General features: G+C 39.5%; 1 protein-coding gene across 8 annotated transcripts in view; it reads right to left on the minus strand.

Moving 5' to 3' along the window:
- Positions 1 to 17097, minus strand: part of LRCH1 (leucine rich repeats and calponin homology domain containing 1) — a 237738-nt gene that overhangs the window by 99176 nt on the left and 121465 nt on the right. For all 8 annotated transcript variants that reach the window (XR_013345476.1, XR_013345473.1, XR_013345475.1 and 5 more), the window contains exon 3: positions 1830 to 1956. Coding sequence is in view for 3 of the 8 variants with exons in the window: in XM_077811513.1 (XP_077667639.1) it covers positions 1830 to 1956 (127 nt within the window). In the remaining 5 variants the exon portion in view is untranslated. The remainder of the gene's footprint in view (positions 1 to 1829; positions 1957 to 17097) is intronic.

Below are 17097 nucleotides of genomic sequence, written 5' to 3' on the forward strand. Positions count from 1 at the left end.
GTAAAAAACTGGACACCTGGCAACCCTCCATGGAACAGTAACTGCATGGATAGTGCTAAACTACCCTGTCAGTGTGTTTCAACCTGTTCTCGATGGACTAGTAGGATGGGAAGGTATTTCAGTAGTTCTTCACTGAAATTGCTATCAAGGATGCCACTTAGTGTCAACTAAAATATGAAACGCAGTCCAACGAGAAATGGACTGGCACCACCAACTTATTTCAGAGAGACCCCCAAACAGCCATTAGATGGCAAAGATGTTTATTCATTGCTAAGTAATGCCACATTCAAACCAGCAGTGACCAAGAGTTGACAAGATTCAAATCCCATTAATAATCCACCTAGTCATTCTGTCCCCTAAAAAGAGAGATGTTTAATATTCCTGAATTGTACTTGCAAATAAAAACTTAATAAAATAAATCCACTAATCGATTAAGCATAACATAAACCATCACTATAACTAGCAGTTTCATTTTAAAGTAGTGAGATTGTTTTTGTTTGTGTTTTAATTTGATAGCTTTATTTTCATTAAGAAGTCATTATAAATATGACAAAGTATGAAAAACCAATAAAGTGCACATTTCACAAAAAAGAAAAATATTAAACATCCTTTAGGCCATTATAAAGACCCCGTACATCCCAAGGGAGAGAGAAAAAATAAAAGTATCCAACTACATTTAGCCCAACTATAGTTGTAAGGGCCTAATTCTGAGAGCTGCTGAATACTCTCAGCTACTATTTAAACACCCCAATCTTGCAACTAGCTCCACGGAGGGACAGTCAGTTGCAGGATTGGGGCCAAAGTTAACTCAACACCATGTAACAGGTTCAGGCTTTAAGTATAGGAAATATTATTTAATAAATAAGATGGGTGAGCAGACACTTTCTGACACCACGACAGACACCTTAGAAATACCCAAGATAGAAGCAATAGGTAGTGACATTACCAGTCAGAAAAATTTTGTAATATAATTTCTACTGGGCATTCAGAAGCAATGCCAGAGTGAAACTGGTTCATTTACTAATGGCTATTCTCAAAAGGGTTAGGTGATCAGAAATAAGCAGAAGACAGTCCAAAACAGCTTACACTCTAAGAAAACAAGGTGTCATATGAAGGGGAAGAAAGTGAGAGAGGAGAAAACATTAAAATATACACAGGCTTTTACAGATAATGTTTTCATAAACATTTGCAATTTTAAAAAAAATTATGAAGTGCCATCTAATTCCTGCCCTCAATAACTGTCTGATTTCTTATAGCCATTACAGAAGGGGTAGGTTTTGCGGAAAGAGGACAGTGGCCATATGGATCACCTTAGAGAAGACGTTCCATGCATAATGGACAGCTTGGAAATATTTGTGAGAGAAACTAAAAGGGACTGAAAAGATGAGCATAATTTGTAAAACACAATGAGGTAAGAAAAGAAAAAAAAGATAAGCTGAGAGGTGCAGAGCTAGGAAGGGACTTTGAGGCCAGAACAAGAAACTTGAACTCATTGCAGCAAAACAGGGAGCCAGTAGAGGGATTTGAACAGAGGAGTGATTTGGTCATGCAGTGAGAACAACAACAAGTAGGCAAGATGATCTTTACTGATGTGTTTTATATGAACCCAAAGAGAGTGTGGATGTTAGGGAGCCTGGAAAGGAGACAGTTACACTGTAACTTTGTGCTATCTGATGCAATTAAGAAGTTCACCACATACTAAGGGGCATTGACTGTGTAACAGTGATTACTGTATCATTAGGCTTTGGCAGGAAGTTCTTTACAAAGTTGATTATACCTTAACTAGTAATAAAATAAACAAAAAACAAACATCCAAATCAGTAACATACCAGTTCCATTAACTGTTTTAGCTGACCTATCTCTTCTGGAAGGGAACCTAGCTTATTGTTACTTGCAATTAAGACTTTTAGAGGAAGACCACACAGGCAAGCTGGCAAAGAAGAAAGCTGATTTCGACTGCAACAAAAGAAACAAAAACAAACATTAAAAATACAAGTTACATTCTATTATATGCTCACTTAGAAAATCTGAGATTACAATGTGCTATTTAAAAAGTCCAGTTATTGAGATATCTTGATATATCATGTTGCATGCACATAAAAAAAAGTAAATGAAAGTTTTGGAATAAAAAACTGCATTAAAACATCAAATATAAGCAAAATTAGGGGAAAAAGTCTCCATTTACTGAACAAAACAGCTTTATGGAATACCACCATCCTGAAACAAAAGAATAAATTTTATCAGTTTACTCCTGAATATACTGCACGAACAAAGTGACATCAACTTATAACAGCTGTTTTCCTCCACAACAAATGCAGGAAACTCAATGAGGGCAGTAGCTGCAAGGATTTTATAAAAAAAACTATGATTTTACTGAAGCAAGCATAAATGAGAGACTTTTTCCCAGCTAACTGAAGGACAGGCCAACAACTGATCATAGGAAAAACCACTGGCATGCCTCCGGTTCTCAAAAAACACAGCTGCATATGAAGTCTTCTCTCTGTGTCTGTTGCAACCCATTTTCCCCCCCAGGTATTTGAAACTCAGCATAGAAAATTCTTTACAGCCTGAAACTCTTCACATATCTCAGATCGGAAAAGCCAAAATTGTTTATTCTCTTACCTGATCGTTCGTTTTTTGTGACTTGATCTTGCAAAATAGACCATAGCGTTTTCTCCCTCTCTGGTTGCAACAATAGGAAAGATGGCAACCAACCAAATCAAACATTTATTAATGAACTTTACTATAACACATCGCCACATTATCTGAACATCTCACATATATTAAAGTTCCCTGTGAGTTAGGGATGTGTTATCACAATTATTTTGCAGATTGGAAAACTAAGGGACAAGAAATTAAATTACTTGTCCAAGGCCATGCAGGAAGTCTGTGGCAGAGCTGGAGCACATACTTCAAGTCTCCTGATTCCCAATCCTGTGATTCAATCACAAATCTATCATTCTTCCATCCTTGAAAAGTTTCCCCTTCATTGTTCCTCCTTTGCGCATTCTTTGCTCCCCAGTTTGAGACAATCTTTATGTGAAAGAATGAAGGTTAGCCTGCATTCCTCATCCCTAAGAGGAACTTCCTTTTTCTAAACCTCATAGGATAATGTCCATCAGGCTGAGTTGGTGTATTAATCAGCTCAGTCACACATAGAGTTAACTGTTAGTTTGTTTTTCTGTGACTTTGATCAGAATAGAGAACAGTGTTCTAAACAACAGTATCTGATGGGACTCTCAGAATGCAGAGGTTAATCTGACTGGGAAGACACCAACTATGATCCCAATAATTTCTTCCCTTAAAAGAGAAATCTCAAAGGAGGGCTATCTCCAAACCTTTCTCAGCCAAATGCAGCAGTCACCAATGCCTGATCAAGGTGGCAGCCCAGCACAGTTTATCTAATGAGGCTTCACCTCTATCTGTCAAGGAAGAAACTACAGCCCAGTCGGCATATTCTCTGATCCTGATCAGGAAGGACACTGCTGCTGTGATTCTTGTATACAACTCTTTAAGCACAGTGGCATATCAGGAAGCTTCAAGGCCATCTGAATCCTTTAAAATGGAAAAACAGTAAATCAACCTTTGTAAAGACTCTGTTCCCACAGAGAAATTTTAAAAGTAACCCCCCAAATTTTTTTTTAAAGGTCTTGTGCTCATCTTCGTTTCTTTCTGGTGTATAAATATGAGCTGAAAGGGTTTGTGGTTTCTTTCTTTTTTTGCTTAAAAATAATTGGACATCTTTGTTAAGAATTCAACAGGCCAACTCTTTCAGTCAAGGGGTGAGCAATCACAATGCATTCCTGAAGTGAAAAGTTCAGGGTTCTTGGCATGAGATGATGTAAGAAGCAGAGTTACCTGGATATCTGAACTGTTAGAAGTAATGCCTCAAAATTCTCCAAAAAAGACCCCCATACACACAACAGGGGTAACACACCAGGCAAGGAGGGAATGTTCCTTCCTAACAGCCTGATCCACAATGCTCTGCAAAAGTTGCTAAATTAGCAGCTACACACACACAGAAGACACCCAACTCATATTACAACTGTTAGTTCCTACAGACTAATTCAGAAATTCCTTCAAACTTTCTTAATGTGAAAAAGCAGAGAATTCTGGATCCTGATGCATTTCAGACTATTTGAGCAGATATGGCTGATCTGAAAACCTAACAGCAGTAGGCAACAAATTAAAACTTTTCTTGATAGTTCCTTGTAAACTTATTTCTACAGGGGACCCCTAAAAGAAGCATTAGGTTTTTAGGAGGTCAAACAGAAAAGAGTTAAGTTCACCTTATGGAAGAAAGCCACTTATCAGAAAATTACTCTGGGAGCCTGTAGAACTAGAATGCCGATTTAGGATCCCAGGTGGGACAGGCTGTTTCCATAGCCCTGAGAGCTAAAGAGTGAACAATGAGAACCCCTTTTCTTGTCCTTTAAGCAGAAATTCTGGAAGACCTTTTGAGTCTATCTTCTCCACTAAGCTTCCAAACTGCATTGCAGAACAAACATTTCTCAGCAGGTAAATCCAGGCTTTTTCTTCCTGCGAAGGAAGAACTGAGCAATCTAGATAAGAAGAGAGGAGTAGGGGCTGCAGCATTATATAGTTGGCTGTAACTGAATGGTTTATCAAAGGAATAAACCCAATACTCTGGAAAATCATAAAAAGAAAAACAATTGGGGTAACACTTCTTTGGGACTTTTCCTTGGTGGAGAACAAAAGATTGGCACACTAAACAATATTCATTTACTCACATAAGCAGAGCAGAGAAAAGAGCAGAGGGTTAGGAACCTTCACTCCCTTCCACCTGGGGCTCAGATTGAGCTGATCAGCAGTGAAGTGCATCAGCGCATCTTTTATGCTTTTTTGTCCTCCAGAATCTAGGCTTTCATTTTAAATAAATAAAACAACTCTAGCTGCTACCTTGCTGAGACAGCCTCAAAGACATGAACTGAAACAGTCACTTTTGCAAATGTTTGCAAAACTTGGAACAATAGTTTTCGAAGTGTGACCTACCTCATTCATTTCAAAGGATGCTAACTAAGGTGCCCAATGATAACATTTTAAATGTCAATATTGTTAACATTTCACTGATCTTCAAAGCACATACGGTGGTGAGGGAGGATCATATTATGAAGAGCTGCATAATCTATTATGACAGCCCATTTTGTCACCACAAATGACTGGGTTTGGGAGAGTACTGACACTTCCTCCCATTATCAAGAAAGAGCCAAAGCCTCACAGACACAGAAGTCTCACTGCAGGTAAGCCAATCATAAGGGGTCTAGCAGAGCCCATGGTATATTCAGAATCCTCTGAGAAGGAGCTGAGTTCAAGGAGACCAGAGAATGCATGATCATATTTTGAACCTCTGCAGTCTACCGTGAGCAGCATATCATTTGGAGAGAACTCATGTTGTGAATAGAGCTCACGACATTTTTCCCCACATGCAATCTGACCTCTGCTTCCATTATGGTTCATCCTCTCACTACTGCTTTAGCTGGAGGGACTGTTCCATCGGGTAAGCTGTTTTTTTCCTTTCTTCTGACTGAGTTCTGAAGAGTGCCTGCCAAGTGCTATCTCTGGAGCAGTGGTTCTCAACCTGCGGCCCAATCAGCACAGAGCTGCAGCCCACGTGACATCCTCAGGGCCATACAGGTAGTATTGGATGCGGCCCACAATGGTAAATAGGTTCAGAACCACTGCTCTGGAGGAAGCCAGGGCTGTCCCAATAGCAGGAGTTCTCACAATATGAATACAATGTACCATAGCAGCAAAGGGTGGAAAGCTGCTACAGGAAACATACTTTTTGAAGTTCTTTTTTTAATTTTAGGGTTCTCTGGAACTTTTTTTTTTACTTCTTTGCATGTTCAGTGATGCAAAGAAGATGACGTGCAAATGGGCCACATGGGTCATCCTCCTGCATCTTTCCAGCAGCAGGGTGGTATTCCAACAGAGAGCTGGGTTACAGTGAAGGAAGAGCCACAAAGAGAGAAAAGCGATTCTTATTTTGTTCCCATACTGCTAGTAATTTTGCCAGTCAGAGAGAAAATACTCTTTGGTCTGTTCTGAGCCGACCAAGCCATAGACATACATTTTAATTTTGTTAAACTGGAAAATAATAAATTGTTAAGAGGCTTATAAACTCAAAATACCTTACTAACAACAAAAAAATGGTTAAGGGATTTCTCCACCCCCCCCCCCTCCAACTTTACATCATCCCTTGGTACATCTCATTTTCAAATTAGTATCCAGTGCCCTTCAAGCGTAAGGAGTAAGGACTGGCATCATATTGTATTGTATGTAATATATTGTGTTGTACTTCAAATTGAACAATTTTGCACTATTGATCAAGAGAAAACCACTGAAATCATTTAAATTAAAATCATAAACAAGGATTTAAACCCAGTAATGCTTAAGAACAAGGCTAGTGCATTAACCCAATAAACCAACATCATTTCAAAAGATACGTTTTTTAACAAATGTTGTGGTGGGCCAGCACATTCACCAATGCAGGTTCAGTTTTCATTTTAAGTAGTTGCTTGCTCTCAACCTTGACCCACCATGCATTTTAAAAAGAGCGTGTGGGGTGGAGGTGGGGGTTGTTATGAAGCCCTTAATAATTGTGCCCATTATTTCTACCACATGATTTCCAAGCTCTGGCTGCTGATCTATCTGGTGGCATGTATCTATCTATCTATCTGATGGCATGTAGAATTATAGCCCTGGGTCTGGTCCTGTATGTCACAAGTTAAATTCTCTCCCGCAAATGCTCATTAATTCTCTAGCTTACGTAAGCTTCACCCAGAATGCACATATGCACCTGCAGTGGGTTATTGTTTAACTTTAGATATGACTTTATAGATTTTTAAATATAAAACCATAAATCAAGAGTCAACGAAGGCTCCTGTTGTTGGAAAAAAGATGACAAAACATGCTTTCCCAGAGTAAAAGCAGCAAGCACTCTTTTGTGGTGAACACAGTGATTTTATTTCAACCGGTGGTCAATCATTATTAACTTTTTCTTGAAAGGGATATGTTAAGTCTGAACATTGGCACAAATCATCTAGCATTCACTTCTTTTAGGCAGTAGGAGCCATACCCAATTTGTTCTAACCACATCTGCCCAAGAGGTCTGTAGCTGGTCAGTACTAACAAATGGCCGATGAAAAGAGGCTAGGGAAGAGGACAGCAATATAATGAATCTGGTGCTGGAAAACAAGTTGTGACTAGACTAGAGTAAGGCTGCTCACTGTTCCCCATTTCACTGATTTCTATATCACATGAAGAAAAGGAGTACTTGTGGCACCTTAGAGACTAACCAATTTATTTGAGCATAAGCTTTCGTGAGCTACAGCTCACTTCATCGGATGCATCCGATGAAGTGAGCTGTAGCTCACAAAAGTTTATGCTCAAAAAAACTGGTTAGTCTCTAAGGTGCCACAAGTACTCCTTTTCTTTTTGCGGATACAGACTAACACGGCTGCTACTCTGAAATATATCACATGGAAACTTGAGAAATTCACTGAGAAAGATCATTAGAAATAAATTTACAAAAAGTTAATTTAGGAAATAACAAAGCTCTTAGAGGGAACACATTTCCTTCTTCATCGTAAAATAACTGTCCTGCTGGTAGATAGCGCAGTGGTGGTGGATTGGCACAGAGAATAAAAAGGAATCATATTTAGACAGGGACACCTGGGCAGATTCAATTCCCGTCCCTCCTCAGCTATTTTAGAGATGTTGGGGGAAGTCTGGAAGTTGGGAGTGACAGGAGGAGGAGACATGACTCTTAGTTAGCACTAAGTAAAAATGCTAATTTACATTGTGGTTTAGAGTTTTTTCTCGGGTAAAGTTCCTACGAGGTATGCCACAAAAATCTACAGAGTTGTTTGCTTCTCAACTTTTGGTTTTCCAAGAAGCTGAAGATTTTTCATATTCAAAACACCTGGCTTTCTTTTCTTTACAGGTTAAAATCCTGTACCAACTACCATTAACTTTAATTTACATTCACACCCTCTTAAAAGCTATTTTAGTCACCCTCTCAATATATGTCACTGTTCAAGCCTCTAAAGAATGAACAATTTATGCATGACTGTATTTTGAGAACCCAAGACAGATTTCATTTATAATTGCATTAAATGTCCCAAATTCCCACATGGATCTCTCACATTTGTCTCCACAGCTTCTTTTATCCAATTCTGAATCTTGACATCTGCTCCAAAAGCTGTATATTAAAATCATTATTTATATTTCTACAAAGTCTTGTATCCAAAAATTTCAAGATACTTTACAAATATTTTAGTTTAAAAAAAAACCCTGTGAAGATAGGTAAATACTTTTATCCCCTTTGTACAGGTCAGGAAACAGACATAGATGTTAAGTGGGATGCTCAAGATCACACAGAAAGTCCGTAGTAGCCATAATCAGAATCTAATCCTATGCTTTAAAGCAGAAGACAATTATTCTTATGAAATTATGATGCCTAAATCCAACTGTCTCCAGAGTGTCAGTGTTCTGAAAGAATGACTATAATTCTTTTATATCCAGAGCCACATCTTAAACTGAAAGGTATACAGAAAGCAACTTTGGCTGAGATTTCTAAGCTTGATTTCAAATGAACACAGATCCAACAAAATTACCATACACCAGCAACACAAAATAAAAAAGCAGACCAAAAAAAAAAAAGCAGTTTTGGAAAGGCTAAGAATAAAGACAAGAAGAATATAGCAAAGGCATATCACTGCCCTGAAGAAAATCTATTGGGAGGAGAGTATAATGCAGTTTTGACTACGTACATCTGTACTATATTTGCACTGTTCCAACCAAAGACTATTTTCCCATAATAGCTACCCAGAATACAAATAAACAAATTCATTTGCTTTACACTAAATCATTGAGAGGCTGAAAGCACAAATACCTAATAATAAATGTAGAGCACATGTATAACATCACCATGGCAACAATGGCAACAACAATCTTATTTCTGTCAGTTCTCCATCTCCTCACTCTTTTTATTAGCACCTTGAAATGATACTTAGGAACCACAATTAATTTCTTCCTATAAAATATCCTCAATTCCCTCTTCAAACTGGAGTTGAATATATGATATTCATGTCCAGTAAGGACTGCCTAAAATTTAATATTTCAGAGCACTCATTAATGGTGAGAGTGATTAATTAAAATAAAGAACAAATAGAAAATATATATGATAAAATATATCTGGAGTTAGGACAACAGGGCCAAATTTCAGTTCCAGTAATCGTACAGCTCAAGGACAAGAAAACTACTCAGCAACACGGGGGAAAAAAGTATAAGGGTCAAATTGTGTAATTAAAATTTTAAACTTAATTTGCCAGGTTCCTGTGACTACAAAATGACCTTAGAGAATTTGCCCTCAATTATTTAATAACAGTGAGTAGAGCAAGAGGTTGGTAGAATAGGATATATAATAGGAAAGTCAGAATGGGAAGCAGAGTTTACTTTCATCACAGCACCATTAAATTATGGATGGTAAACTATACCCTCATTATTGCTGAAAGTGCAGAAACAAGGAAGGGTGCATAGACACACCAAACAGAAGAGGCTCTGTTCCATCAGTGGAGCCAGTATATGGAACAGGAAAATTTATTTTGATTAAACAAATATTTCCTTTCTCTGAGTTATAAGGTCCAACCGCCTTTCAGCCTGCATGCAGCTACATAGGCAGAATCAGACCTGTCAGTCACTGATAAGGGAGGGCTAACATACCAGCTAACACAGCTTCCTTAGAAAAGGATAATCCCCCATGTGGACTAAAACTTGTTAATAAATACACTCTATAGCAATAAACAATGAATTTCTATTGCACAGAATAACTTTATTGAACAAAATTTGAATGAACCTAGCAGGAATTTTTATCCTACTGGTCAAATAAATGCTTCAAACAAGGGAGGGTCAGATCTGTGGACTTTAACTCAGAGAAAGGAATAAATAAATGTTCCTATTTTCTTTCATATACAAGGTCCACAAACCTATTGACCAATGGGATTTTTATAGCAGTTTGTCTCAAGGAAGATTCAATCTAGCAGAACTATATACAAGGTTTTACGTTCCTTCTCTAATTCTGCAAGCAACCTGCTATCAAAGCCAGCTTCTTCCTAGTAAAATGTTGAAAAGGTTTGAATAACCAGGTGTCTACCCTGCAGATCTGGAGGCTCCTGCTGCTCTTAGTAAGTGGGCTTTGAGGCCGCTTGAGGGAGAGGCTCTTTGACTTGCATGCTTCATGTATGTACCATCTCAACCACCCTGAAATGGAAGATTTTGAGGTTCTTTCCTTTAAATGCTGGATGGTAGAAAAGGAATAGAACATTACACTTGTGAAAAACCTGTATGTGACAGATAAAGATCAAGTGGGCTCTCTGAACATACAATATATGCCAGAGCTTCTTTCTTGGGTCAAATGGAAGAAATGGCTCACCCTTTCAGGAGGAAAAGGAAGTGGGATGTTGCACTTCAAGTGTGATGCAAACAGGTCTACCAGCAGGACCCCAAATTTAACCATTAGTAACTAAAACACTTCTAGATGAAGACTCCACTTCATGTGATCTAGCTGTTCCCTGCCCAGCCAGTTTGCCATAATGTTTTTTTTCTGCCTTGAATATGTAGAGCAAAAAGAGATGAGAGTTTCCCTTTGCACAGAACATCAGAAGGTGGGCTTCCTTTTTTAGGGTTGGTGACCTTATACCACCCTGTTTGTTGATGTAGAACACTGCATTGGTGTTGTCAATCATGATTAGGATGTGGGCATTGTTTACCCATGAAGAGAGGCTCCTGAGTCTATAGTGAATTGCTCTGAGATCTAACCATAGTTTAGTTTTTACAGTGCCTAGCACAGTGGGCTCCTGGTCCATGGCTGGGGCTTCTAAGCACTACAGTAAAACAATAGACTGCTTTTACTCTTGCTCCGTCAAGTGCCTGGTACTAAATTCATCTTCATGTGAGCTCCCCATCCTCTGAGTTGGGTATCAGTGGTAAGCACTATTCTTGTCCAACTCAGGTAAAGGAAATCACTTCTTGAAATTATGAGTGTTGAGCCATCACCTTAAAAGAGGTTTTTAGACTCTGAAACAATTGGATTCTCCTAATAGGATGAACTGGTGTAGGAGATCGGGATAGCAGCAACGACTAGAGAGGTCTCAGATGCACTCGGGCTCATTGCTGTGTCTACATATGACATGACCATCCCCAATAATTACATCAGGGAGTGGCAGATGGCCAGTAGCCTCTGGGATATTTCAGAGGCTGCTGGCCATCTGCCATTTTTTCTGTCTCTTGAGAAACAATCAATCAATCTGTGGGAATGTGTGTCAATTTCCAACCCTAGGTGAGCTATCTGCAGTGTGGGGTCTAATTTTCTCTTTTTTCCAATTTAGAATGAAACTTTGGTCCTCTAGGTTCCCGATTACCCTTGAAGTGCTTTGTACCAATTTGTCTTTGGACAGAGCCCTTATCAGAACACCAAGGAATGGACAGAGTTGAATCCCCACCCCACTTCCTGCCTGAGGGCAGCTACCAGGACAATGGGTAACTTTGTAAATACTTTGGGGAAGAGGAGATGGCAAGGCTAAATGGCAACAAAATGTATCCGAAGTGCTGGGATCCAAAAGGTAAAATAGAGAAATTTGCAGTGAAATTCTAGGGATGTGAAGGTACACATCTTTCAAGTAAGTAATAATTTAATTTCCCCTTGCTGATTGAAGTTCACCCTGGTGGTAGTGTTTCTATCTTGAATCTGGGCTCTCTCAGGAACTGGAGATGCTTCAGGTCCAGCACAGCACTGCCACCTCATGATTTCTTCTTAATCAGAGGGAAAAATGGAGTATAAACCTTTCCCCTTCCTCCCCACCCACCTTTTAGGGAGCAGGAGTGGTTCTACTGACCCAATTTCCTGATGGTCTGGATTTGCTGATCCAAGCTCAGGAGACCAACTCCATGAAGGTCCCTGCCCGACCTGGATCTGCTGAGGTATACAGGACTCCTGGTTGCAGAATACACAGAGATCTCCAATTCAGGCACTCCACAAGTGGGGTGCAGCAGACAGCATACATTCATGCTTCACCCTTCTTTTTGACCTGTTCCCGGCACACTGGCAGGGACCCCTGTAATGGTGTCTCAACAGTAAAGGGGAACTGGACCCTTAAATCCCTATGCAGGGGAGGATCAGAAACACGGCTACAGAAACAAATTTATGGCCAAAATCTTTTTTTAAAGAACACTTTTGCTCTCCATCAGGAATTCCAATAAATCTTCCCGCCACTATGGAGACAGCACAAAAACCTGGTGGGTTCTTCAGTCATGTCATGACTTCCCCAATCACTGACTTAAAGGTCTAGTTCTGCTTCTGTAGCTATTTTCAGAATGAGAGGTCATTGATGGATCTCTGGACCTTGCAGACAAGAAAGAATATCAAGTACATCTTGTTTATGGGCCATACTGGGATCCGCTGGAAAGTGTCCTGCAGACTGATAGTTAATCTTGGGGAATTCTGTGCTATCTGAATCAATGAGTTGCAACAGCAAATTGGCGCAGGGTATTAGGCAAAAATACAAGCCATTATAGACCACATTTGAGAACTCAGTAGCAATTCAAAGCATGATATTTTGTAAACTAACGAGGGCTCTACTCTACTGAAAAATTGAGAATTCAAGACTTCCAATGATTTATAGTCATTTTTTCTAGTGCTAGTGGTTCCCAAAATAATATGATCTTGTAACCCACATTATTTAAATTATATATGCATATCTGCAGTATCTTATACAAGGCAAACCCGCAGCCAGACCAGCTAAGCTCGCTGTTCTCACAGGTGAGGAGAGAGCAGAGTGCCCCTCACTCCTCCTCCCTTCACAATGGAGACAGCTCCTCATCCCTTTCCTCTTTTTCCTTGGCTGCAATACCCACCCCCTGCCTGAAAGGGGATTGAAGAACACCCCAAGAGCTGTAGCAGCAGAGGCGGACATGGGGGAAAGGGACAAAACTGACAGGTAGGTTGGGAGACAGACAGAATTGGTGTGACAGGCAGATGTGGAAACTGAGGGGACAGGATTGATTTGGAGGCCAAGGGGGACAGAATTAATTGGAGGGCAAAGGACAGACAGTTATGAGGTTGAGAGACCTGCAGCAGGAGCCAAAGTCACCATATTCAATAAATTTGGGAGAGTGGGCAATGCATCATCTCTCTCCCTCTTTCTCTCTCACATACACAGGGGATAGGTAGGGAGAGTTAAAAAATCAAAAATCAAGAGAGACCCAAAAACAGTATCATCTTTCTTTTAAAAAAAAATCTCAGTTTGGAGGTGGGGGGGGGGGAAATCTCATGATTTTGGAGGATCTAACTTCTGATTTTTGATCTCTTCAGGTTGGCAATACTGATAACCCAACAAGATCTTCCCTTCCTTCCGCCACAGTGTTGCACTATTTACGTAACACAAACAATCATCTTCACCTCAGGTTTTTTTTGGTCCCAAGTGGTTACAACACATGACATCAATGAATAAGGAAGCAGACACTGCCCGATATCTGTAGGATTTTACATATAATACATATATGCCTTTTGATCACTATCTCAGAGAACACAATAATGTACTTTCTTTCAGCCCAATAGTTTTTTCAACCAGTAAAATAGAACTGGATTTGCATGCTTTTGGAGCAAAAAAACAGCATACTAATTTACTCTCATGCTCAGTAGATGGATCCAACATTTTAAGATACTAATTTTACCACTCGAGAGTAAAGAAAATCTAGCATTTAAAGTAAAATCACACTGTTCAGTGGATCTGCTACAGAAAAAAATGAAATCAGGAAGTAAACCTATAGCAGTGGATAATTTTTAACTCTGACAAAATTCAGAGATCACCCATTCAGAGAGATGTGGGATGTTGCATCCCAAGAACAGTATATGAATAAAAATTTGGAGTATTTGTGCAATGTGAAAATCTTGAAATGAAACAAAATTTGACAACAGACATCCAAAATCTAAGTCTAGCCTCCTGGACGTTCTATGCAGAGTACAGTCCTCTTCTCCACTGGCACCAGAAGATACTTATAACTATTAAAGCTAGAAAGAGAAATATGGTCTGAAAATCATATTGCTTTTCCTGCCAGGATCAATATGTTTGTGACAGTCAAATGTTTTTTTTCTCTCTCCTACAGAATTTTAATGAGTCTGGCTAATAAGGAGGCAGACTATACCCAAATGATAGAGGAACTGGCTTCAAAAGGCAATTAAACTGAGGGGAATTTTACATTGCCTAATAAGAAATTTGATGCATTTTATTTTTGTTTATAGTTACATAATTCACTGCCACTCTGCTTGTTGGGTCATTAAATAACAATTTGAACACTACTGTTTGGTTCCGTAACTGCTGTCCTGAATTTGTGGCAACATGTACAAATCACACAAATTGCACTATCAATGCTATGTGATCTCACTATAATTACTAGATGCAATTACAAAATGTATTATGTAAACTTTATATTTCTTGAGACTGCTACCTATCATGCTGACCAATACTGTCTCACTGATTTCTGGTACTCGCCCATCTGTGTACATCTATCTCTTGCCCCTTGTCTTATACTTAGATTGTAGGCCTTTGGAGGCAGGCACTGTCTTTTTGTTCTGTGTTTGTAATGTACATTGACTAGCACAATGGGGCCCTGGTCCATGACTTGGGATTCTAGCTGCTACAAATAAATACAAATGTAATACAAATAAACAATTATGGATATATCTAAAACTATAACTAACTGTAGCACCATTACAAACTACAGGTGATCATTTCTAACAGGAGCGACAGTATTTTAAAAACACATTACTCATGTTCTGGATAACTGCCCAAACTAAGAGCCCTGACAGCCACCAAAACTACTGTTCAGTAAGAATATGACCAGAGCTTGAAAACGGTCCTTAATACTTGCAAGCCTGAAGACTACGTCTGGCAGCCTTGGTGAAAAACGCTCACACCACCAAGCCCCGTAAGGCCTCACACACTGCAAAGTCACACCTATTTAATATAACTATAGGAGAGTGTTATATCTTTACCTCCTCAGCAACAAATCTACCCTCACCTTGTCTCCAAATAAAGATAACTTCTAACATACCCTTCACCCCCATTTTAATCAATATTTTTTCTCCATGTGGGACACTCTGTTCACTCTCACCTCTGGGGGAAAAGGCAAGGGCTCCAAATTCTCTGCTCCTCCCTCCCTCCTTTAACAGAAGAGAAGAGAAGCAGCACCTGTGCCAATCTGTTTCACTGCTAACATCTGTCTACAAGAAATGACTTCAGGCCACTCTACTTCTTTTCTCCAATACCCTTCTGCTCCTTTCATCCTACTTTCCCTCTTAGAAAGGTTTCAGTGACTTAAAAGAGCAAAATGCTTACTCCTACAGGACAAGTGGTTTTTCTCAAGCCATTTTCATTATCCAACTGTCTAGTTAACTTTAAAACAATTACACTTACATACTTTTCCCAAATACCTTATTTGGCCCTATTTTACCACTCAGGAGTATTGTGAGGATTTATATCTCTAACTCACTCTGAATACATAAAGTGATAAGTATTAATACATTATTTATTTAGCATTATTTCAGAATGCTTTCTATTTTTAATGCTGTAGAACTAGAATAAATTTGGTATCAATTATTCTGATTAAAGTCTTTTCAAAAGCTAAATATCTGGTATATCCACAAAGCATTTGCATAAATGCAGGATAATTACACAAGTATTGTAGGTACTTTTTCCAAACTTTAGTGTTTTAGACATGAATGCACAGAACTTCACACTTTTCTGAAAATGGTGAACTTCACAGTATTTAATGCAGTTGTTTTCTAAGGAAGACTATATATGCTGTAGGTGCCAATAAGATATTTAATGCTAAGTTTAAATTAAAATTTAAAAAGTGCATTTGCCATATATAAATTTTTGTGACTACAAAATCAGCAATGTGAGCCATGTGAAGTTTATTACTGTCATAATAAAACTTAGGAGAAAAGATCAATGGATTGTTGCTGTAATTAGCTATCAAGATTTGATTAGACAATATCAGGTAGAAAAGAGATTACTTACCTGTGACTGGAGATTCTTTGAGATGTGTGGTCCCTGTGTGTATTCCACACATGGGTGCGCATACGTGCAATGCACATGAATCCAGAAGTGTTTCTTAGCAGTGTCCATTGACCAACATGTGCATAGTGCATCCCCTCATGCTCCTAGCCGAGAGGCTAATAGGTAGTGTGGGTCGACATTTCTCCAGTCTCGTTCTTACTGTTGTGGAATCCAGTCTGAAGCAGAGGGGATGGAAGGCGGGTAGTGGAATAAAGATAAGGACCACACATCACAAAGAACCTCCAGGTCCAGGTAAGTAACCTCCTCCTCTTCTTTGAGTGATGGTCCCTAGGTGTATTCCACATATGGATGACTCACAAGCAGTGATCAGCATGGAGGTAGGTGCAAGGATGCCAGTGGAAGTGCAGTCTGCAGTAAAGCTTTGCCTACGGTGGCATCTATAGCTTCCGCTTGCATGATGGCGCAGTGCGTTGTGAAAGTGTGGACAGTGCGCCACATTGCAGCACAGTAGATATCTTGCCAGGACACCTCCACTAGTGAGGCTGATGTGGCGGCTTGTGCTCGTGTAGAGTATGCTGTGACACTATCAGATGGGAGCGTGTTGGATTGGTTGTAGCTTTTGCAGATGCACCCCGACACTCATTTGGAGATGCATTGGTGTGAAAGGGCTTGACCCTTTGACCGCTCGGCAATGGACATATAGCTTTGGTGATGTGCAAAAGGGTTGAGTCCTGCGTAGGTAGAATGCCGATGCATGGCAGATGTCAAAGGAGTGAAAAGCTCTGTCAGTGGGGGAAGCATGTGGTTTGAAGCGGAAAATCAGCAGATGGATGCTCTGATTTAAGTGAAATTCTGACACCACTTTTAGGAGGAATTTGGATTGGAACCATAAGGACACTTTGTCCCTGTGGAATATCAGGTAGGTGGGGTCCACCATCATGGCCGCTAGTTTACTGACCCATCTGGTTGAGGTAATGGCTACCAAGAATGTCAC

The sequence above is a fragment of the Eretmochelys imbricata genome, chromosome 1, assembly GCF_965152235.1.
Source record: "Eretmochelys imbricata isolate rEreImb1 chromosome 1, rEreImb1.hap1, whole genome shotgun sequence".
Classification (NCBI taxonomy): domain Eukaryota; kingdom Metazoa; phylum Chordata; order Testudines; family Cheloniidae; genus Eretmochelys; species Eretmochelys imbricata.